General features: G+C 37.7%; 1 protein-coding gene and 1 non-coding gene across 2 annotated transcripts; both read left to right on the top strand.

Moving 5' to 3' along the window:
* Nucleotides 1-1,236: 1,236 nt before the first annotated feature.
* LOC133707561 (small nucleolar RNA Z159/U59) lies at nt 1,237-1,319 on the top strand. The gene has a single exon (XR_009845177.1). It is a non-coding gene; the product is annotated as a small nucleolar RNA Z159/U59 (small nucleolar RNA).
* A 3,350-nt stretch (nt 1,320-4,669) lies between these two features.
* On the top strand, nt 4,670-9,953 carry LOC133746080 (uncharacterized). The gene is made up of 10 exons (XM_062174248.1): nt 4,670-5,225; nt 5,307-5,591; nt 5,845-6,559; nt 6,669-6,782; nt 7,590-8,006; nt 8,123-8,342; nt 8,419-8,511; nt 8,589-8,695; nt 9,042-9,317; nt 9,417-9,953. The coding sequence occupies exons 1-4, from the start codon at nt 4,852-4,854 to the stop codon at nt 6,708-6,710; spliced, it is 1,416 nt and encodes a 471-aa protein (XP_062030232.1). The 5' UTR covers nt 4,670-4,851; the 3' UTR covers nt 6,711-6,782; nt 7,590-8,006; nt 8,123-8,342; nt 8,419-8,511; nt 8,589-8,695; nt 9,042-9,317; nt 9,417-9,953.
* The last annotated feature ends 15,190 nt before the right edge of the window (nt 9,954-25,143 follow it).

Below are 25,143 nucleotides of genomic sequence, written 5' to 3'. Positions count from 1 at the left end.
AACTTTGAAGGGAACAATAATGAATCCTTATGGATTTCCCAATAACTAAAACAAGTAATTAATATGGTCAATTATATATACTAATCAAATTAAACAGTAGCCTTAATGTAGTTAAATAATAGTGTATTTCATGGTTTTTTAAGTTTAAGGATATTTTAGGTAATTTGGGTTGTGTATTTAGTAAAATGTTAGAATGAGAAATTAAATGGTATGTGTATTGAGTAAGCAGTGTGTATTAAGTAATTAGGGGTGTGTATTTAAAACTTCTCTTTTCTTATTGAAAAAAGAAAAACAAAAAAGAGGGATCTGATTTCAATTCTTTACGTTACGTTATCATTTCAATCACTTCTTCTTCAAATTTCAGCTGCCATATTCTCTCACTTCGTCAAGCTCACTTCGTCTTCACCGTTCTGGCGCCAAAACCACATCTATTTCCCGCTCAAGTTCTCAAGGACCAGTCTCTCTCTCTCTCGGTAGTTTCATCTTGAGCTCAGGACCAGTCAGACTAGTCTCTCTCTCTCTCTCTCTCTCTCGGTAGTTTCATCTTGAGCTCAGGACCAGTCGGACCAGTCTCTCTCTCTCGGTAATTTCATCTTGAGCTCAGGACCAGTCTCTCTCTCTCTCGGTAATTTCATCGAACGTCTTCTCTGCATCTTCGATTTCCTGCTTTGAATTCTCACTAGCTCTTCTCCTGCATTTTGTTGATTCAGCTCGTTTTGAATTTCTTGTTGATTTTGTGGTTCGATTAGGGTTTGATTGTGTGGAATGATTGTAGAACTAAGTGAGGGCCAAGTTATCTCTCCGAGTTTTGGTTTTCTGTTTCTATTTTGTAGTTAATTGAGGAAATTTAAGCTGAAAATTCATTTTGAAGTTGAAGTTGTTTTTGAGAGTTGTGCATTTCTGGGTTTGGAAATGGTTAGAGTTCTGGAGGAAGGTTCATGTATGCCCGTTCACAATTCCCTGCACTTCTTTTGAATATGAGTTTTGTTACAGGCCAATCTGAGTTAGTGAGTTGTGCATACCATATGTTTGATAAAAGTCCTGAGAGAGATGACAAGAATTTATTTGCAAAAGAGTGTTTGATAATTTTTTTTGCTCTTTGACTTTCACAGTTTGTATGTGACTTTCACAGCTTTGATAATAGGAATCAATAGCTCTTTTGTGATTTTAGGTAGCTCTTGTGCTATACCAGCCTGATTGTCTTTTAGGGTTTGAAATATAGTGTTTTAGATAACCGCCTTTGATGAGGATTCAAATATAGTTTCGTTCTTCCGAGATTATCCATGAGGAAAATTTTTGGAGACTTGAACTGAAGAGGCTTCATTATGCGTACAATATATGTGAATAATTATACATACACACAATACTGTTTGTTTATATAGGGATTGATGCTCTTTGTGCTTTTTTGGTTGTATGATTTTGATATTTTTATGAAGTATTTGTTACTTTGTTAATTCAGTTGTTAAGAGCTTCGAGTGATGGTCATAGTTGTTGGGCTAAGTTATGTTAACTTATACCTTTTATGATGACAGTATCTATAGTTTAGGAATGATATATGTTCTTGTTATGTATGTTCTTGTAAGTTTTATACTATGAGATACCCATACTGTCTGTTTCTAAGATGTTATTTATACTCTGGATATGTCGATTTGATTTATCTGGTTGATGTATTCTTTGGCAGGTTTTGACGTGCAGTTCCTGGATCAAGTCTAGAAGACCTTACCTTCAGCTCAGGATGTCCAGCAGGCTAATGGAAGAAGATGTAAGTTATACTGCTCTTTAGTTAAATTAGTGCATTTTTATTATGTTTCTCATTGCTTGTCCTATCTTGCCTAAGATTGAGTTGACTGTTATGTTGAAATTGGTTATGTATCGTGTGACATTGAACTTGTGTTAGTCGATAGTGTCTGATAAGCTGAAAAGTTGTGTCATCCATTTTTGCTGTATTAATATGTTGATTGGTATTACCACTTTGCCTGCCTGCTGCAAACTTTGTCTGTCACAAATGTAATTCTCATTCTTAAATTGATCATGGCTTATATTTCTATGCCTGTGTTTCATTTCTTTTTTCAATTAAAGAATCTCATTGTCTTCATGTATCCTCTGCATACATGTAGGATTTTAACTTGGCCTCGGGGAGTGTCCCATAAGTACTGTAAATGGTATGGTTTCTTTTCTGTTCTTTTCCTAAGATTCATTACTTGAAAAATGACAACTTTATCTTTAGTTGGGTTATGCATGTATGATTGGGGTAGTTGTGATCAAATTTTAGGCTCTGAGAGAGGTGGTGAAATGGTGTGGGGGTACAAATGAGATTGTGGTTGGATACTTGGATATTTAGATTTTGAGTTCTATCAATTGGAAAAGGATTGTGAGTTCTGTTGCTTCGGTTTAGGCAATTGAAAATATGAATTGTACTGGAGAGGTAGTGTTAGAGGTAGTGTTATTCTCTGTGTGCTAGCTTTGATGGATATGATACCTTAAATATTATTGATGATATATAAATGAAGTGGTCAAGGGAACTCTAGATGACACCTGACACATTCCTTTTTCTCCTTTGTTTCCTTGTTTTCTATTCTCACCTCCAAACCAATCTGTTTAAGCTAGCTGTTAGTTTAGACAGAAAACATATAATCTTTTTAAATATTATCTTGCTTCTGTCTTTTCCATGTCTTGCAGTGAATGATTCTGTGTTAGTTTTAGAGTGTTGGTGGTCTGAAAACATATAAAGACGAGCCCCAAGGAAATCATAGACCAGCCATCATGGAAAAAGAATGGACCAAATATGAAAGGTTAAATTTTAAAATCCTAAACTCTAATTGAATGTAAAGAACATGAACTGTAGATACTAAGTAAAATTTTTTTTTTCCCTTTCTTTTGTCTAGAAACACAGTTATATATAAACAAGGAGCAAGGAAGTTCGTTGATAATGTCCAAACGAGTATGGGGAATCCAGAAAGGATTCGTTGTCCTTGTAACAATTGTATAAGTTTCAAACGCCACAACTTTAATGTAGTATATGACCACCTGATCTGCTATGGGCTAGATCCTCTTTATAGTAGGTGGACATGGCATGGGGATGAGCCAACATTCCCGGATGAAAATGTTGAAATGCCTAAAACATATAGAATGTTTCAGGATGCACTCTTTGAAGATAATGATGCATTTTCTGAAGAAAAAGATGTTAGGGAACCTGGAGATGAAAGAGAAGAGCCTGATTTTGGACATTTATTAGAGGAGGTAGAACATCCTATCTATAAAGGCTCTACGTACTTTGTCAAAAATGTCGGCAACAGTAGCTATGTATAAGTTTAAGGCAAGGCATGGTTTGTCTAATATAGAGTTTGATGATATGGTTGAGATGATTCATGGGTTTCTACCGCATGACAACACTCTTCCTAGCTCTTTATACAATGCAAAAAAATTGTTAAATGCATTTGATCTAGGTTATGAGAAAATACATGCTTGTGTTAGAGATTGTTGTCTATTTAGAAAAGAACTAGAACATGCAGATAAGTGTCCTAAGTGTGGCTCATCACGCTGGAAAGTTGATAAGCGCACACAAAAGATTCAAGAAGGAGTTCCAGCGAAGGTACTCAGATACTTTCCAATCATACCTAGATTTAGAAGGATGTTCAAGTCAGTTGAGAAGGCAGAACAATTAAGGTGGCATCACACACACAAGAGTCAGGATGGCATGATGCACCACCCAGTTGACTCGTTGGCATGGAAGAGCATAGATAGTAATTGACCTTCATTTGCATCGGACCCTCGTAACCTAAGACTTGGCCTATCATCAGATGGATTTAATCCCTTTGGTGATTTTAGTTCTCGATATAGTTGTTGGCCAGTGATTTTGGTTATCTATAATCTTCCTCCTTCTTTATGCATGTCAAAGGAAAATTTAATGTTGACATTGCTCATCCCGGGACCGAAGCAACCGAGAAACGATATAGATGTGTATTTACAACCTCTTATAAAAGATTTGAGAGAGTTGTGGGTGAATGGGGTGAGGGTGTATGATGCATTTATGAACTCCACATTCAATTTGAAAGCTTTGTTGATGTGGGCCATAAATGATTTTCCCGCTTACGGGAATTTATCGGGATATTCCACCAAAGGAAAAAAAGCTTGTCCAGTTTGTGGTGTGCAGACATACTCACAGTGGCTAACAAATGGAAAAAAAATATTCATATATACATGTGTCATAGAACTTTTCTTCCTCATGATCACCCTTTCCGGTCAAAAGCAGGTTGGTTTGATGGAACTGAAGAGTATAGGGAAAAGCCTAGACAATTAACTGGTTCCGAAGTTTTTGAAGTTGTAAAAAATATTAAAAATAATTGGGGGAAGAAGAAGAAAGGGGAAAACAGAAAGAGGAAGAGAAAGAATGAAAGAGATATTGATTCAGAGAGTGATGGTGATGATCCTACTAAGCTCACAAAGCGCTGGAAGAAGAAGTCAATTTTCTTTGAGCTGCCTTATTGGAAGGTATGTTATTTTTCCCATTACATATTAATTTTCTTTGACCTACCATTTACAGATAAGTTCTAGTATTAATTAGTTTTAATGCATGATTTGTTTGTGCTGCAGAATCTACTTTTGCGTCACAATCTAGACATGATGCACATTGAAAAGAATGTTTGTGAGAGCATTATTGGTACACTTTTGGACATGAAAGGTAAAACTAAGGACAACCTAAACTCTCGTAAAGACTTACAAGAGTTGGGGATTGGAAAAAAGTTGCACTGAAAAAAGGATGGAGCTAGTAGTTCTAAAGGGACTACACCACCATACATCCTTTTAAGAACAGAGAGACCTATCTTTTGTAAAAGGTTATTTAACCTAAGAATGTCGGATGGGTACAGCTCTAATATTGCAAGTAGAGTGTCATTAGAGGACAATAAGATTCTGAACCTAAAGTCTCATGATTGTCATGTCCTAATACAACAATTGTTGTCAGTAGCACTAAGAGGATTGTTACCAAAGGGACCAAGGGTTTCTATCTTTCGGTTATGTGCTTCTTTGAATTTGCTATGCCAAAGGGTGATTGATATAAACAAAGTAGAGCTACTAGATAAAGAGCTTCCAGAAACTCTCTGCATGCTTGAGAGGTTTTTTCCTCCTTCTTTCTTTGATGTTATGGTCCACCTAACCATTCACCTTGCACAACAAGTTCTGATTGCTGGTCCGGTGCTATTTTGCTGGATGTTCCATTTTGAAAGGTGAGTCAGATTCTTTTATTCTTTTCTGTAAAGCTATTCTAATCTTTACTAAATTTCAGTTCATTTTTTCTGATGATTTAGGTATATGAAAGTCTTAAAGGATTATGTTAAAAACCGTTCAAACCTAGAAGGATGTATAGCAGAGAAGTATCTAGCTGAAGAGATAACACGCTTTTGTGATGGGTACATCAAAGAAGCTGCTGAAATATGTGTTCAACATAAACGTAATGAAGATTGTGAAGATGAAATTATATTGGAAGGGAAGCCTATTGGTCTGAAGAAGTTAAGACAATTGACTCCTACTATGTGGGAGATTGCTCATCGTTATGTATTGACAAATACTACAGAGCTTGATCCATGGAAAGAGTAAGATTTTATCTATTTCTGTGTTTCTCTCTTCTTCACTTTCTGTGTTTCTTGTTGTTTCTAAACAGCAAAGTTTGTGACTTTCCACCTTTTTAAGTTAATAGGCTTTGTAGAATGTGATCTGTTCCCCATAGTTTTTGAATACAGTTTTTATAGTTTTACTCTGTATGAATTAGTAGTGCCCTACTTTTACTTTTACCTTTACCTTTACAAATCAGTACACTAAATTTATTATAACTTCGTATCTTACCAGGTTACATAAAGATGAGCTTAAGCTCGTGGACAAGCGTCTTGAAAAAAACACAAGTCTTCTACAAATGAAACATCAGAGGACTTTTAGTGATTGGTTGGCAGACAAAGTTAGAACCAGCGATTGTAGTACTATGTCGGATACTGTAAGGTGGATTACGTGTAAGCCGAAACGGGAAGTTTTATCATGTTCAGGCTACCTTATTAACTGGAACCGATTTCACACTAGGGAGTCTGAAAAAGGGACACAGAACTGTGGTGTTTCTGTTGAAGCTGACACATATTGCCGAGCAAGTGCAAGAGACACAATGCTTAAGTTGGATAAAGTAGATTATTATGGGGTTATAAAAGAAATTATTTTGCTAGACTATCGCAAATTCAAAGTTCCAATGTTTGACTGCGATTGGGCTAACATAGTAAATGGTGTTAAGGTTGAAGAAGGATTTACACTAGTTAATCTTAGAATAGGCCAGCATCAGTTTCAAAGGGATCCTTTTATCTTTGCATCACAAGCAAATCAAGTGTTTTACTCAAGAGAAAGTGATGTATCGAATTGGTCTGTAGTCTTAAGAGCACCACCAAGAGGCTTGTATGATAATGAGAATCCTGGTGAAACTGATTACATGCCATCTGTACCATTAGATTTGTCAGAACTTTCCCTAAATTTCGTAGATGAAGATTTACGAAGAAATCATTGTGATGTGATGAGTGAGGCATCGGTAATGCTTGTTTGCATATCATAAACATCTATATATGACCTATTTATATGAGATGATTCTTTGTACCATTTTTAATTATATCTAACTATATCACTTTGTTTGTTAACAGACTGATAGCGAAAGTGGTGACGGTGAGTCCACAGAACTCTGATTTGAAGACCATACCGATCTTTTGTCTTCACACTTGAGAATCTGCCAAGTTAGTACCATGTCTACTGGAGAAGTAAGTTCAATCTTAAAAAACTAAATTTGATATTGAGATTTTAAGTGGGGTGACTTGGTATTTGGTCTCCTCCTCCTTGAATGAAACTTGACCTTACAGACTCTTTATCATAAGTTGCCATGTGCTATAATTCTATGAACTTGAGAAGCATCAACCACTTCAAATTTTCATTTCTTATGTTATCAAATTTTGTTTTTCTAATGTCGGTTGAATTACGTTCCATTATGTTATGTTTTTCTGGTTTCCATTACGAATACCGAACCTGGCCTTTTATGCCAAAATGCAACCTCACTTCACTTTGTGTACAGTGGCGGAGCCAGAATTTCATATGAAGTGGGGCATTCAGAAATTTTAGAAGAAAAAAAAATAAATTTGAATTTAAAATATATACCAAAACTTTAATTAAAGATAACAAATTAAATAAAATTAAGGTAAGATTAATATATATTTTTTAAATTATATATTTTATGAATAAAATTTATAGCTTTAAATATTAGACAATTTCTCATGAGACATAATTTATTTTTAACTTTTAAAACTATAAGAAAAAACTTGTTAATGTTGTCAAAAAGAAAAGAAAACAATTGAAAAACTAACTTCCCAGCATGCATGATTCGAACCTGAGACCAGCTGCAAAAACCATGTAAACTTTGCCACTACACCAAGTCGGCTGGCAATGATTTTTCATAAACTTCAAGCTATTTATCATCGTTTTCATGTACAAAAATTAAAAAATATATAAAACTGAGTGGGGCACGGGACCCACTGGGTCCCCACGTGGCTCCGCCCCTGTTTGTGTATGTCCAGACTTCAAAAAAAGGTGGCAAGACAAGAAAAAAGCAAAAAAAGAGTATAGAGGCAGTTGTTATTGCTATTAACAGGGAAGAAAGGAATTCAGGAATAAGAATTTCGGATGGAGGTTCTAATAACTCACATAGGGAATCACATACTCCAGCACCTAATAGTCCAATTAGGTGTGAAAATGAGACAACCTCAGATTATTCGAAGAGACCTCTAAGGGACAAAGCAAAGGGGGATAATAAAGATTTTAAGAACAAGGGTCGGGTTGAAGTTCAGTTCAATGTCAGAGGTCAGCCTTATGGGGAATATGCAGCAGGGTTCTCCTCCTTCCTTGGAGTCACAACAAGAGAGTTCGTACCATTGACAACTGAGTGGAAAAACCTCACTGATAAGTACAAAATACAAATTTGGGAACATATCATGGTAAACTACTTTCTTATAATTTGGACTTGCTTATCTTAATTGATCTTTCTCTTCGCTAGTCCTATTAGTAATGGAGCATTGGAAACTCTAATATATTGTTCAATTTTATTTTGTAGCAAAAATATATTGTTCCAGAAATTTGCAAAAGAAATGTGTTCCATAAAATGATGAAGCTTTGGCGAGATTACAGATCATTGACAATGAAAGAAGTGATGCAGCAAGCTGAATCGGTAGGCTTAATTACCACGTGCTGCTGCCCTCCTCAAACCTGATAATATAGATTCAATGGAAGTGTGGTTGGATTTTGTAAAATCCAGAACCACAGAAGCATTTAGGGTAAGTTAATTTTCTGCAAAACATGTTATATTTGCTTTATGTGAAAACATTAAATTATCACTTTGGTTTTTGATAGGAAAAGTGTGAAAGATTCAGGTTGATGCGACAAGGCAGAACCTTATTGCATAGAACAAGTAGAAAGAGTTTTGCATGTCTTGAAGAAGAGCTGGTACCAAACAATTTAATCATTACACTTGATGTCTTAATATTACAAGAAAGCTGATATATGTACTTGTCTTTTTATAGAAGCAACAAAGTGAGACACCAGATGCAATATCAAGGTCGATATTTGGCTTTGTGCCTATGAAGTGAAGAAAAAAGCAGGCGAAGAAGTTGAGGATCCGGAAATAGTGGTAACAACTAAATCTTGTATAATTTCTTGTTCATGTCATTCATCTTATACTGCAGGTTTCAGATTTCTATGCTTTACTTCCATACTGAACTTTAGTCAGAATTAAGCATTATTTTCAGTTTAATCAACTCATACTTACAATAACTTTAGTCAGAAGTCTTGTTGGAAATTTTGACTAAAATTGAGAGAAATTAGGAGTTAGAAGGGGTAGACTAAAGTGCAAATAATGCTCATATCATTCATTTTCAGTCAATGTTTTTATTGTTTACTCAACAATTCAGCCTTAACAATTAGCTATGATGTTGATACTTATATAGCATTGATGGATTCAATTATGTATTTTCCAGAAACTAGTACGAAAGTACAAGGAAGAAGAAGAAGTAACACAACCATGTTCGATAAAAACTGATGCTGTTGCAAAGGCACTTGGTCCTGACCCGCGAGGACGAGTTAGAGGACTTGGGTTTGGTGCACTCCCTTCAAAAGTGGATGGTCAGACACACGTTGCTAATAAGGTCACTATGCTAGAGAACGCTCTTGCTGCTTAAACACAACAGGTGGACCGATTAACAGAGTTAGTGCAAGGTCTCGTTGCTCGGCTAGACAAAGGAGAGAATGTCAATGTAAGTCTTCAACATTAAGTTACTGTTTTCAGTTTTGTTCATGCTATTTATCTCATTTAATTGGTCAAATAATTATTGTTTTGTTTGCTGTTATTTAAGGAAAACACAAGTGTGCAACATTCTGCTAATTGGATTGCACAGAGAAAACGAAAAGAGAATCTGAACTGTTCTAGTGATATAGCACAAAGCAAGCAGAAAGATGCTAGTGTTATAAGTTCTAACAGGGAGAGGGGCAGTAGGGAGCAAATCAAAGAAAATACCTACGGAAATGAGCCACATTTGGGAAATGGTAGGCCAAAAAAGAGCCAAAAGACAGATGCAGCGGAAAAAGTGTACTTGCTAAGTTGGTTTGCTAAAGAAGAAGAAGTCGTTGCTACTGGTGGCATTTTGTCAAAAGATCCAGAAGCTTTGGTGCATCATATGCCTTTTGGCCATGATTGTTGGAAAATTTCAGTGCACGAAGTTTTTCATGATATAGCTTTGTATCGACCGACAAGTGAGTTCAATAAGCTTGATGCATCTAGAGGAAGTGTAATCGCATGGCCTGTCAAATATATCAAGATGAATTCGGCTGTCAATTGAGGTACATTAATACTCTCTAGTAATAATCCCAGCTGTGCTCAATCTTCATATATTTTTTTTGGCTTCTGTTCTATTTTCTTGCTGGGAAATGAGAAGAAAATACAAGGAGTTGATTGACCATTGATTTGAGCGTTTTTCATTCGCCTATCGCGTAACAATCAACACGGTCATCAAAGATGGGAAGTATTTACGTCCCGGTTTATCGTACCTCGGGGATTACGAGCTAGCTAAGAATCCTTTGGTTCTAGGTCACCAAAAATCACAAATAAAAATAGAAAAAATGCTAAACAAGGCACCGAGCCTCATTCAAGCATGACTTTGCATCACACAAAGTCACATAGACGGCCTTGCACCAAGCAAGGCCTAGATAGGGCCGTGAAACACACAAAAGTGCTTGTAATGCTCACGCCCACATGGATTTACAAATGAATGGTAGTGGGAAAGTCACAATGTTTTTGGATTTTCATAAATGATAAATAAACTAACTAATTACGACATAAAAATAAGATAGATAGAAGGATGGGATGCATCGCATCAAGGGTCACCATGGAATTCAAGGTTCTCCACACAAATCTAAAATCACATGGAATGATGATGATTAATTCAAATGATGCTTCAAATGTTTTGTCGGATTTCCATTTAGCATTAAGAGGTCGAAAAGAAAGCTAAATTGATTGTCATAAAATAGTAGTAGTCAAACCCTAAGCAAAAACAAGAAGAAGAAAGAATACTTAGTTTTTGGCTACCCTATTCTAGTCTCAAACCTTATGCCTTGTTAGGGCCACAAGTGCTCAAAACTAAATGCTTTATGTTTCGACAATCGATTGTAACACACTCTAGCAACTATCACCACAAATAATAAGGTCGAAAAGAGTACTTGTGATAACAATTACCCTACCCAACAATTCCGAATACTATTCCGACAATCAAGGGTAATAATACTCAAAATTGGGTGACTTGAGAACCACAATCTAAGAAATCCAAATGGAAAATAGAGATATGCAATGGGCAAATTAATTCCACCACACTCATGCCATAATCTAAATTGAAATATAAATTCCCCAATTTAATATTCCAATTCCAACACACCAAACATAGATTAAGGAGGGGAAAACCTAAACCATACATCTAGAGTGAAAAAATTAAAGCAAGAGTACACAAATCATATGAATAAACATCAATTTTATTAATTCCTCAACAAAACCATACAAAACTAAACTTGGGTTTCAAAACCCTAAAACCATGAGAGGTCACACACAAGTATATATCAATACACATCAAACAACACCATAAGCAAGAAATAAGAGAGAGAAAGAAGAGGGAAAGAGAGGAGAAATCCATGAAATTTAAGGCAAAGCTTGTCACTAGCTATTGCCATAACTTCATGGCTTCTCTTGCTACCCTTATGAAGCCATGGTGTAGAGATGGTGGCCTAGATACCGAAAATGTGTGTGCCTCCTCCTTGTGCAAGCTTACATGTGAAGAATGGGGGATGAAGAAGAGAAGAAGAGGTGAGAATGGAGAGAAGTCCCCAAATTCGGCCAAAAAAGCCTAGGGTAAAGAAAAATGGGTCTTAAGCTTGTGAAATGTGTGTGCAAAGGTGCTTAAATACCCCCTTGGGTTCAAGGGTCAAGATTAGACTTATACCCTAGATCCAAGGGCTCAAAAACAAGTAGAAAAAGGGTAAAATGAAAAGACTAAAACAACCTAATAAAAATGTAGAGAATTAGGAGATTAGAAAACATTTTGGAAAATAAAAAGAAAACCGGAGGGTAAAAGTGTAAGTGAGTGTGTGCCTAGTGTGAACACAAATAAATATCTTCATCCATCCACATGTGTGATGTGTGTGAGGTGTGGTCCACTAATTATTATTGTCATTACATCAATTTTGAATTTGAAATTTAAATACAAAGATGTAATACAAATGGGCTTGAGTCTTCACTTGTGTGCTTCTTTGGTCTTGGGCCTTGGACTTCATGCTATCGGGCCAAGTTGACTTGGTTGACCCGATGGTCAACCATTTGACTTTTTGTCCTTTAGTCGGAAGTTGACATTTTGCTCAAATTCGCTACTTCTTTCGTCTTTTTCCTCTCTTGACCATAATTTCCTACAAATGAAGAAAACAAAGTAATACTACGAAATAATGCTTGAGTATTCGCTAATTTCAAGGTAATTAGGGCTAGAAACACACGTACATTGCGTGTGAGTCAGCCATAAGAACAGGGGTTTATTTTTTATTGAAAATTGTTGTTTATTTCTGCCTGAAAATATAGTATGAGATATTGTTATTCTCTGTTTGAATGAATCTGATAGCCTTTAGTAAAGGTCGAACTTAATGACCCAAAGAGACTGATGCTTTGGAATTTCCAGTAGTTTAGCATCACTAGCATAGCTCTAGATGGTCTTACAAAATAGCTAGTGTAGTAGACTAGGTTCAAGGTTTCATTTGCCATGCTAGAAGGTGCATTTCGATGTTCCAGGGATCATGAATTGCCTTGTCAAGTTTCTTTTGCTACTTCAATTATTTGGCTATTATATGGCTTTGATAACATTGAGTATAACTTGGCAGCTTGCTTATCAATGGTACTCATGTATGTTTGTTGACATTCTCAAATGATTAAGCTTTTTTTTTGTTTGGTTCTTTTGCCCGTGTGTGTACGTTGCTTATGTAGAAAATGATCCAGGTGGTGGAAGTGATGTTGAAACATCAGGAGGACCTATACATCCTCAAACCTTGAGGCTGTGAGCAGAACATCACAGAGCAAGGATGATCTAGCTAGCATGTTTTATATTTAAATATTCGTTTAATTATACTATGATTTTGTAATATGAAGTTTAATTGACATAATTTACTACATGAATGCTTCCTTTTATTATCCTTGAATGAAAGGATTTAATTGAAACATTGTATATTAGAAGTGTGAATGAGGACATCTTTTACGACACGCAAAAGGGTCTCTTACGACACGCAAAATAGTATTTTACTACTCTTTTACGACACGCAAAATGGTTTTTTACGACTCGCAAAATGATCTTTTACGACACGTAAAAGGAGTCTTTTACGACACGTAAAAAGAGTCTTTTACGACACGCAAAATAGTCTTTTACGGCACACAATCAAAGTTGTAAGACATCTTTTACGGCATACAAAAGAGTGTTTTACGACATGCAAAAAAATGTTTTTTACGACACACATTTTGTGTGCCACAAGAGAAATTTATCTTTTACGACATGGTCTTTTACGACATGCTTCTTTGTACTGTGAAGTTGTCTTTTATGACACACATTGTGTGTCGTAAAAGACCAGTTTTGCTGTAGTGAATCCATGGGGATTCTGTGGACTGGGTGATTCAACTAACTTGCGGACATTTAAATATCTCATGATGTTGGTTGACACGCAAACATGTTGGTCATGTGTTGTGCCATTGTCCACCTGTGAATACTGCTTATAATACATTCCTAGCACATATCGTATGACAACGGGCTCACTCCCCGGATCATCCTATTCAGTCAATTTGACTTGACAATGCTAGAGAGTTTACATCGAAGACTTTCGATGGTTATTGCAATGGGACGATGTTGGACATCATATTCCCATGTACACACCCAAATAGTCTCGCGGAAACGACTACGATGGTAGTCCGGACATTGGTAATGCGCACCAATCTCCTTATATCCGCAAGGGGTGATGCAATATCGCATGCAGCTATGCTAATTCATCTACGACCCACCGCCACTCAATCTACCTCTGCATTACAGCTAGTGACTGGGTACCAGTGTCGTACTTACGCATATTTGAGTATGTCATTTATGTGCCAATTGGGCAACCACAGCGCACTATGATGGGTCCTTACAGACGAATGGGCAACTAAGTTGGATTTGAGACTCCAACAATCGTCCGCCACCTAATGCCCTTACTAGGCGATCTCCTTACTGCTAGATTTGCGGATTGTCACTTTGATGAGACAGTCTTCCCATCATTATAGGGAGATAAGAACACGGATGTTCAACAGGAACGACAAAAAATTTTGTGGTCTGTCCCCACTATGTCTCATCTCGATCCCCACTAAAGTGACGAGATCACACATATCTGCTGCAAACATGTCTGCAAGGATGGACGTCCCTGCGAGAGGACGTAGCGCCACCATACACGGAGGTAGGCATGGCGCCAACGCCATAGAGAGTGGTACTCTGGCGTTATAGGTCATGGCCCCAACTAGGATGCATGGGAGGCCTGTGGGTTCGAAGGATACTGTGGCACAACCCAATCCTTGGATCATTGACACTCATAATCAGTCTCATGAGAATCTTCCAGATTAAGGTTATCACCTCAATGTCAGAACCTATTCCTGAGAATATAGAGCTCTTTGAAAATTACACTAGTGTACATGAGATGTGGGGTAGAAACTCCATCATAATTGATGATGTAGTCACACATTTCGTTGCACATGAGTTTGTTGAGTCCGATGATATCGAACCACGCTCCGTTGATGAATGAATGCCAACGTAGAGAAAATTGGCCTAATGGAAAGATGCGATTAAGGTCAAGTTAGATTCTCTAACAAAGAGGAAGGTTTTCAAGTCAGTGATGACAACACCTCCTAACATAAAACCTATTGACTAATGGGTATTCGTTAGAAAGCGTGATGAGAAAAAGATATGGTAATCTCACCTTATGGTGCAAGGCTTCTCACAAAAATCGCTCTGGAATAGACTATGATGAGAAATATTCTCTCGTAATGGATGTCATTGCTCTCCACTACCCTGTCAGTTTGGTAGTTTCTGAATAACTGAATATGCAGCTTACAAATGTGGTCACTACGTATCTCTATGGGGACTTAGATACGGAATATACATGAAGGTTCATGATGAACTTTATTTACCCAAGACAAGTGGCTCTAGACCACAGAGCGCGTTTACAATGAGGTTGAAACGCTCACTAAAGTGACTACTTGATTGGGAAAGGATACGGCCGCGCCTTTCCATAACAAGTTTAGGATTCTATCACGGTTCATGTTGGACATGATATTCATTGGAAGCCCTTAAAGAGTTGAGGGAAACCGCTGAACACTTGAAATATGAGTTTGAGACGAAGGATTTTGGGAGAACACAATTATGTCTTGATTTGGAACTTGAGCATCATGTTGATAGATGCTCAAGCATTTGTACAAGGTCAAGCCTTCAAGCACCCCCATGATCGTCCGTAGTCTTGATTCTGAAAATGATCTTCTTCGTCCAAAGGATGATGACGAAGACATGTTAAAGGTAAGAGTGCCATGCTTAAGTACAATAGGCGCATTATTGTACTTAGCTCAATGCACAATACCGGACATCTCATTTGCAGTGAACTTGTTAGCTAGATATAACTTTGCGCCAACGCGTCGCCATTGGATTGGTGTAAAAGATATCTTTCGGTACTTGAGATGTACGATTGATATGGGCTTGTTCTATCCCTACAGAGAGATGATGGATTCGGACCCATAACACACTAGAAACGCCGCCAACACTGGCCTACGACATGTGTTTTGGAAGGTTTTGCTGATGTTGGGTATCTCTCTGACCCACACAAAGGTCATTCTCAAACTGGTTAAGTGTTCATCATGGGTAATATGGCGATATCTTGGAGGTCTACAGAACAGACCCTAGTCGCTATATCTTCGAACAATGCAGAGAATATTGCTCTTCACGAAGTGGTTCGTGAATGTATATGGATTGGATCCACAATTACGCATGTTCGAACAATTGTGGTTTGAAGTCTACCACAGATGAGCCTACGAGCATTTAGGATAATGCTGCTTGTTTTAATGAAGCAAGACTACATCAAAAGCGACAACACTAAGCATAATCAACGACAACAAACTCTCCTCAAGATCAAAGTGATCTAGGTTCGATCTGAGGACAGTGTGGCATACTTGCTCACTAAGTCATTTCCTAAATTCCACTTTTGAGAAACGTGTTAATAGCATCGTTTGCGGAAGTTATCCGAACTCCCATGACCGTAGTCATTAGGGGGAGATGCAGACATCAGGGGGAGATGTCTACACGTATGGTCTCGAAACGTGAAGGGTATGTTGTGCTCTTTTTCCCCTTCAACCGAGGTTATTTTTGTCCCACTAGGTTTTTGTTACTCGGCAAGGTTTTTAATGAGGCAACAAGAGGAGCACCACGTTTGGGCGACACAAGAGGGAGTGTTCAAGTAAATCCAGAATATATGTCTGGCCCAAACTCTAAGTTACTTGACCTAGTTGTAATAGGGTTTTGAATTAGAGATAGGGTTTTTGTCCATTTACCCTAATTTTAGAGTCAATGCTCCCACTTATCCCATGAAGTTTTTTTAATTCTCACTTACACAAAACACTCTAAAGACTTATTTCCTTTTACACAAAAGTTCCATTTTTACATCTTTTTATTGACATTTTTGCCCTTTTCTTAAGGTTTCTTAACTACCCAGCGTCTTCAAAATTTCGAGCGAACGAAGAGAGAGAAATTCTGGGTAGCGCGAAACAGAGAGAACCGCGATAGAGAGAAACTCTGGTTCGCGCGATAGAGAGAGAGAACGAAGAGAGAGAAAGAAGCAATGTGGCTCTATATTTCAACTCTGCTTCAGCTCGGTTTGAACTGTTTCTTCGATTTCAATTCCGTTTCTTCGAATTTTTTTTTGGATCCATGTTTGCTATTCACCTGCATTAAATCTGAGTTTGTTTTCCTGCGCGGTTTGTTATTTCCGAATGATTGCGCTAAGATTTGTCTGTGTTTCGTTAATTCTATTTTTTGTTTCTTTTTCGAAAAGCGTGAATTTCATCTTTGATTTGGTTCGATTTGCTATTTTCATGCTTATAAATTTGTTGTGCTAAGTTGGATCTTTTTCGTTGTGCTAAGTTTGTGTGGTTCTGTTTTAGAACAGTTCGATCCGTTTCGGTATTTGTGAAGTGTCTATTGGCCCCCAATAGACCCATATTGGGGGACAATAGATGGTTTACAGAGCTGCTTTTTTTCTTTTTTGATACACTTAGTTTTTAATGAAGCTCAGAAATATATAGTTGTTTATAGTAACTTTTTTCTGTTCTGTGAAGTTATTTTGGTGTTCCAGACTCCTCTATTGGGAGGCAATATGTGTCTATTCGGGCCCAATAGTGGTTTGATTTTGTTTTGTTTTTTGTTTTTTATACAGGAATATGGATGGTTCTTTGGCTGTTAAGTGCACTCATACTGGACACAGTTTCATGTTTTGTATTAATCAATATATGAGCTATGCTCATTTGTTAGAATACATTTGTGAACGGTTCAGTTTTTCTGCAACTGATGGTATTGAGCTTCATTATTCTCTTCCTGGATGTTCTATTTTTTTTCTTCGCAATGATGACGATTTCCAGATGCTGTTTAGCGGGTCCAAGATTTACAAGTTGGATTGTGTTGATATTACGGTGTTGAAGAACAATGGAAGTTGCAGCAAAAATGCTTCTGTTTCATTTGAAGATAGCTGCTTCGGTATTGTGGATGAAGATGATTACCTCACTAAGGCATTTAGGACTGAAGTTTAAAAGTCTTACTTGTCGAATGAGTGGGCTAGTTACATTCAATGTGTAGGGCAGAAATTTCGTGGCGGTTCCCCCGAGTTCTGAGAGAAGCTTAGAAAATATGCTGTTGAAGTTGGGTTCAGCTTTGTGTTTATTAGAAATGATTGGGATAGAATTCATGCGGTTTGTTCCAATTGGGGAACCGAAGGATGTGATTGGAATGTCTGTGGTTATGTATCCCCTGCAAATGGATGCTTTATAATTGGTGATTTGAACAATGTGCACTCTTGCAAAGGTGTTCTTCGGAACCAAAAACATGAGCTTTTGGGATCAAAAATTTTCAAGACATGTATTGAAGAGGACATTACCTATAACTTATCATTGAAGCCAAGGGAAATTATCAGCAAGTTCAAGTCAGCTTATGGGTTTGATATATCATACAAGGTTGCTTGGAAAGCAAAGCAGAAGGCTAGGGAAATGATTTATGGTTCTGAGGTTGATTCGTTTAACAAGTTAACATGGTATAGGGATGCTGTATTTGAGACTAACCCGGGATCTTCGTTTGTTTTGGAAGTTGATCCATCGAGCAATTGGTTTCAGAGGCTTTTCCTAACTTATGCAGGTTGTGTTAAAGGCTTTGAATTCTGTCTTCCCGTCTTGTTTGTCGATGGGACTTTTGGGAAGAGTGTCTACAAGGGGCAGATACTTTGTGCAACTGGAAAGAATGGAAATCATGGTACTTTTCTCATTTCTAAGATCTTTTATTTGTATGTTTGTTGAAAATGTGGAGCGGCATGCTCCCGTTGGCGGTGCAGCGGCACGCTGCAATCATGTATTGGCCCCCAATAGACATATATTTCCCCCCAATACACATTTATTTTCTTATGATTTCTTTCCCCTTTCTATTTTTTTTTATGTTTATTATTGTTTTTTGATTCTTTTTTTTGTTGAAAATGTGGAGCGGTACGCTCCCGTTGGCGGTGCAGCGACACGCTGCTATCATCTACTGCCTCCCAATAGTCTTTCATCTTGCAATGTGTGTCTGTGATTCTGAGACTGATGCTAATTGGTCCTTTTTCTTCCAACACTTGAAGAGCTTGCTGGAACCTCAAGGTAGATTAATTACGTTTATTAGTGATCGTGGTGTTGGACTGTTGAGTGCTTTCAACAAGATATTTCCTGGTAATCCTCATCTTTTCTGTTACAAGCACTTGGTGCATAACCTTATGACTAAATACAACGGTAAAGGGTCTTCTGTTTTGAAAGATGATGTTAAAAAGAAGTTTTTTGAGTTGGCATATATATTCGTGCACTGAAAAGGAATATAGTTTTCATTTAAGAGAGTTGAGAGAAGTTGGTGGTGCTGATATTATAGATTCATTTCTTGCTGATTTGCCTGTTCAAAATTGGTGCCGCGCATTTTTCCCTGGATGCCGTTATGGAATTATGGCTAATAGTGTAGCTGAATCTTTTAATGCTTGGTTTGCTGTTGAGCATGAGATGCCAGTATACACTATGCTTGATCAGACTCAGATTAGGGTGATGCAGATGATGGGTGAGAGGAGAGACGAGGCTCAACTTTGGACCTCGCGACTTACTCCTGTTATGGAGGGTCGTTTGAAAGAAGAAATGGAGAAAGCTTGCCTTTTCAATGTGCATTACTCCCATACAAATGTTTATGAAGTGAGATCAAAGTATTCTTATGTTGTGGACCTTGGAACTCTTTCTTGCTCGTGTAAAAAATGGGCGATTAACTGCTTTCCTTGCTGCCATGGTCTTGCTGCAATTCAAGTTGCCTCATTGGATGTTTATGCTTTTATAGATAAGCATTTTCATGTTGATTATTGCCAGAAGTGCTATGATTTTCCAATTTATCCAATTTCCAACGTTGATATGGCTTCTTCGGAATCTGCTAGCAGTGGCTTCATACTTCCTCCAAATGCAAAGAGGCCTCCTGGGAGGCCTAGGCTAAAGAGGTTCAAGTCTAGAGGAGAGTGTGAAAAGAAGCTCATTCGTTGCAGCCGATGTGGCAAAATGGGACAGCATAACAAGAAGACTTGCACTGAACCTATTTGAATGTAAATTTGTCAATTGTTTTAGCATTCTGACTGGTTGTATTGGGGGGCAGTACTAGGCTACTGGGGGGCAATAGATGATTTTATCCAGGGTTAGTTTAACATTTTTTGCTGTCAAAGATTATTGACATTGATTGGTCCTTCAATTTTATTGTTGACTGATAAATTGATTAAGTTTTTCAAGAACTTGTATTGAGATTTTTTCCGGTTGCTCTATCCATTTTTATTTCATTTTAACTTTTTCTTATTTCATTTTAGCATGTCTGTTTCTGAGTTGTAAGTTTTTCCAATGGGTTGTGAAAGCTAACTGACCCTACAAACGTCTATTGGGGGGCAATAGACATCTATTGGCCCCCAATAGAACCTGAGTTTTGGAGGCTTGAAGTTCAACAAGTGTGGAATTTTTACACCTGCATATTTGCAATGTAGTTTGATGTCCTACTATTTTATTTCTGGCCCTCTATACAAGTTTTATTGGAGGCCAATAGATGTCTATTGGGCCCCAATAGAACCTGGTTTCTGAGGGCTAAATGCACAGGTATGTAATATGGGCCTGTATTTTAAATATTGACCAGTGATATGCTAAATAGTAAAAACTGGAAACAAATTCTTTCAACTTAACAGAAAATATATTGAAAAGCTTTCAAATCATCCCAAAGTAGTATTAATATTCCAAAATTTACATTTTCTAGCTTTGTGCGTTTCCTACAGTAAGTACAGCTTCTTGATGGTATCTTTCAACACTCTAACCACATTCCTCAATTGCAAACCTCTCAAGAATTGTTTTCCTCATGTCATCGGCTTTCTTCTTGTTCGGTGCCACTCCGTGAACTATGCTTTCCATGAAATAGAGCATAAAAGGCGCGCCCACAGTCCCCCTGTAAATCATGAATTAAACTTAGTGATCCTCAACAAAGTACTTATTGCCCCCCAAAGGCATGTATTGGCCCCCAATAGACTGAAAACTTGGCACAAATGTAATAATTAAATTTTCATTTTTCACATCATAAACAAATATTAAAGCATTTTGAAGCACTTACGATGAGGTTTTCTGCTGAGGGCAGTTGAAGTCTTCTACAAGCTCGTAGTCCTGTTCGCCTATATGATTATCCAAGATCCACCTTTTGACCTCTTTCTCTCTTTCGGTCATTTCTTCAACCTCAGTGATAAGTTCTCCTTGAGCGTCCTCACCTTTACACTTTTCTCTTGTGTTGTCTTGATCCTGGCTGTCAGTGTCAAATTTTCTGGCTGTCTGTTCACATCATGGATGAACCTCCTTATGTGCTTTACTTGTTTGATACAGATATATGAAGCATCAATAGACATTCTAAATTTGACCATTTTGAAAAATAAACACATTGTTTTGATATTATGACTTACCACCCAGTTTGCGTTGGTGTAGTGGTGGTTATCTTTTGTCCATTCCTTCTTTGAAGGCAGCATAGAGTTCATGTGAACAAAGCGTTTTTTCTCATTGTCGATGATAAGCAGTGTGTAGTGCTGGCTGTAGCAATGGTGGATCGGGATGAGCACCTTGGGGTAGCTGAAGTTACTCCACAGTTGTTCAATTAGAAATAACTCTATTTCAATCACATGGCCTTTGAAGTCATCTTTCAAAAGGCTCTTTCCTTCTTTCTTGAAGTCTGCCAGTTTCTTTTCATGTTGAATAGCGTAGTATTGTACAGGAAATAGACACATATTAAATCATTCAATTGTTATAGACACGCTGCTATTTTTGCTTCATTACTTACCGCTGCTTCAATGTCCAACAATCCAATCTGAGTCTTCTTTTCTTTCAGTTCATTCTATAATATTTCAGTGTAAGCCTTGATCACCTGCAATCTTTTAATTTGTTAGTATTATATATGTGAAGTTCAGCACCTATATTGCCCCCCAATAGTCACATATTGGGGACCAATATATGCCTATTGGGGGGCAATAGGTGACTATTGGGGACAAAAAAAACAAAAATTTAAAACTTACACTAATATCCACATCTTCCTCTTGGATGATAATCTTCATGTCTCTCCTTGTTACCCCTATTATGCCATTTCTACTTGTCCAGTAGGTATATCTGCACAAACAAAAAAAATGTGTAGTTATTACATGTCTATAACCCATTAATATTCAAATTTTAATAGTTATGCTATGCACTTACAAATTGTCATCAACCATCTCAAAGAATTGCTGGTAGTGTCTTGCGAGTTCAGGCTTTAAGGTTTTCCAAGTGTACTTCTCGCAATTCACATCTTCAATTTGAATTGGCTGCTGCACTTGTTTCCCTTTCTGCAGGTTTGTTGCCAGCTTCTGTTCGGCTTTCTTTCTCTGCTTTGGCTGTTCTTGTGGAGCAGTCTTTCTTTTCTTTCCGTAAGTCATCAAGATCTCTGGAGTGTCATACTCAAAATCCTCATCCTTGTCCTTAGTTGATGCCTTTCTCTTGTTTTGTTTCACGTTCCTCTCAATAGAATGCATGGCAACCTTTTCCTTCTCTTTCATGTCTTCTGTCTTTGTGGCAGTTTCTTTCTTCTCTGGTTCTGCCATTTTTGCCGAATTAGCTGCTTCGAGAATTGTCGAGACAATTATATCTATTTTTTCTGCTTCTACAACATTTAGTATCTCCTCCTCATTTAGTATTTCCTCTTCTAATTTCTTGAAAGATAGAGGAACTGCGTTAACTGGATCACCTCCCCTTGGTTCTTCGTTGACTGGTGTTTGAGGTTGATATTTAGCTTGGCTTCTATCATATTCATACCCCGTTCCATCTTCTTGCTCCGTTGACGCCAGCACCATCTGAAGTTGATTAGCTCTCTGATCACTACTTTCCTCATCAGGTTTCTTCCCATTTGCCTTTGCCAACAATTTGTTCAGAGCTCTGATGTGGTTTTTGTGCGCTCTGTTTTCTTGCATCACTTCAGTCACTTTGTTCTCCATAGACAAAATCTTGTCATCAGCAACCATAATCTTTTCCCAAAGCACCTTAATATGGTTTGCGAAGTTTTCATTTGCTTGTAAGATAGTCTTCATTTTCTCTTCCATTTTCTTTTTGTCACCTTCGTCTTCAATCACTGTATTCATCTCCTTTAATTAGGAGAACTCTCATGTTCCCAGTAACCCTAATGTTCTCTTCTTTCTCTTCCTGACTCGCTCGTGGAACCTGCAACCAATAAAACAACAAAAAAGTCAAAAAAAATTTACCAATATTGGGGGCAATAGACGTCTATTGGGGGCCAGTAGACACTTTACAAAACCTGTATTGGGGTCCAATAGATATCTATTGCCCCCCAATAGAAACATTATAAACCCAGTATTGGTGTGCCAAGACAGGTCTACTGCCCCGCAATAGACAATTTGTAAAGTTCCAATGTACCTACTAACTTACCCAGTTGGTGAAAGTTTGTGTTTCCTGCCCCTCTTCCATATCCAATAACTTGACGAAGTTAGGTTCCAACCACGGCCCTTCTCTTATTAACTCCTCCGGCCAGTCTGGATTCTGGTGGAGTTTCTGCAGGTTGAACAGCTCCTTTATTGACCACCTCACAAATCGCGGTTTTTCATTCTCCATTCCTTGAATCCAGTTTCTGATATTTGTATTCTCCAAGAACCAGTACTGTAAAATAAACCATTTTTGTTAGTAAATGAACAACAGACACCCAATTATACTGTATTGGGGGGCAATAGATGTCTATTGCCCCCCAATACTCAAGAAAATGATGTATTGTACTTACATATATGAGAAGGAGGCAGCCAGAAAGAGTTGACGGATGATCTTTTCGATACCTCTGAAGCCCATTCGATACCTCTGAAGCCCATCCATCAAAAAATCTAGTACCATCTTTGCCCAATTGAAGCTGTTTATGTTGTCTAGGTCTTCACAAGCGTTGATGAGGTCCCATGTTAAGGTTGTAGATGTCCTGCTGAAGAGGAATGCGTTGAAGAGGTACATGATAATCAGTGCCGCAATTATCTTGGGATTAGCCTTCTTCTTCTTGTTGAGCTCCTTGCCAAGTGCCTTTTCCAGATCAGGTTTGATTACTGTTTCTTTCCTCATATTGACGTCAAATATCGAAGATGCTTTCCGTTCCTCCTTGAGCACCTTCTTGCTTAGATCCCATTCAATACCAGTTGTTGGCAGGTCAAACAATTCATTTATGTCTTCCAATGTTATTTCCATTTCTGTCTCCCCAAACACAAACTTGGCTTTTTTAACATCAAAGTACTTCAGTATAATCTCCAAGTCGGCCTCATGTTTGTGTAGCTGAGTTTCAGTGAGCTTCTTCTCGAAAAATGGCCGGATCATCCCCCAAAATACAGTAGTACTCAAAATATCCCAAGCCTCTTTTGGGATTTTGGCTCTGTATGTGTCAATCAATCTCCAGAAAGCACTTAGAGTGCATTTCTGTTGCCTACACTTGATCTTTGCATTTTCTTTTGTATCTTCTTTCTTCTTCCTTCCCCATTTCTTTGGCTTTTTCTCTTTTGTCTTTGACTTTTCCATTTTAATCCTCTTTTTCGTTGTCTGTTCATCCTTGTCATAGTCAGACTGTTGTCTTTTCTTACTCCTTTGACTTCTTGTCTGGACATAGAACCTTTGTGTCGTTTCTCTGTCATCATCATCATCATCATCTTCTTCTTCTTCTTCTTCTTCTTCTTCTTCTTCTTCTTCTTCTCCTCCTTCTTCTTCTTCTACTACTTCTTCATCTGTTTCTTCTTCTACTTCTTCTTCTGTTTCTGCCTGTTCTTCTGTTTCTTTATCTTCAGTAGAAGTTTTTTCTTCTCTTCTAGATTTCTTCTCATTCTTTAATTCTGTCAGCCTTTGCTGAAGTGTTTTCCGTTTTGTTTCTTCCTTATCTTCTTCAGAGCTGGAACTGACTTGTGGTCGCTTTGTTCTTGCCATTCTGTTCATAAACGAAAAAATAAAAAATCATTAATAATGATCAACACCTCAACTATTGAACTTCAGTAAACATCTATTGCCCCCCAATAGGCATGTATTGGCCCCCAGTAGATGATTCTGTTATGGGCAATAGTCATGTAAGGGTCCCCAATAGACATCTACAGCACAGAACAAAAGCTTCTATTGTCCGAATAAACATGTCTATTGGGACAATAGACATGTATTGGCCCCCAATAGACATCTACTTCCCCACAACAGAAGCTTTTGTTGGGGGGCAATACATGCCTATTAGGGGCATATACATGTCAATTGTGACAATAGACATGTCCATTATGCAATATACATGTGTTGGGGGGCAATACATGCCTATTGGGGCCAAATACATGCCTATTAGGGGCATATACATGTCAATTGTGACAATAGACATGTTCATTATGCAATATACATGTATTGGGGGGCAATAGACATGTATTGGCCCCCAATAGGCATCTACTTCACCACAACATGAATTTGTAACAGATTTGAAATCGAAACCCTAGATTTTTCAGATTTTGAAACATGAATAATCCTATTCTTGTCATTTACCCACTCGATTAACCAAACCTAGGCTACGAACAAGTTCAATCTCACAGAAAGGAAAAGAATATGAAACGGAAAAGAGATTTTCACTCACTTTCTATTAATACAGACGCCGGAGAATGTTGAAGCGCCACCGGAGTTGGTCTAGATAGCAGAGTTGGTGGAGGAACTGAGAATCG

Source organism: Rosa rugosa, chromosome 4 (assembly GCF_958449725.1).
Source record: "Rosa rugosa chromosome 4, drRosRugo1.1, whole genome shotgun sequence".
Taxonomy (NCBI): domain Eukaryota; kingdom Viridiplantae; phylum Streptophyta; class Magnoliopsida; order Rosales; family Rosaceae; genus Rosa; species Rosa rugosa.
Note: the sequence above shows the minus strand (reverse complement) of the source record. Positions and strands in the feature narration are given on the sequence as shown.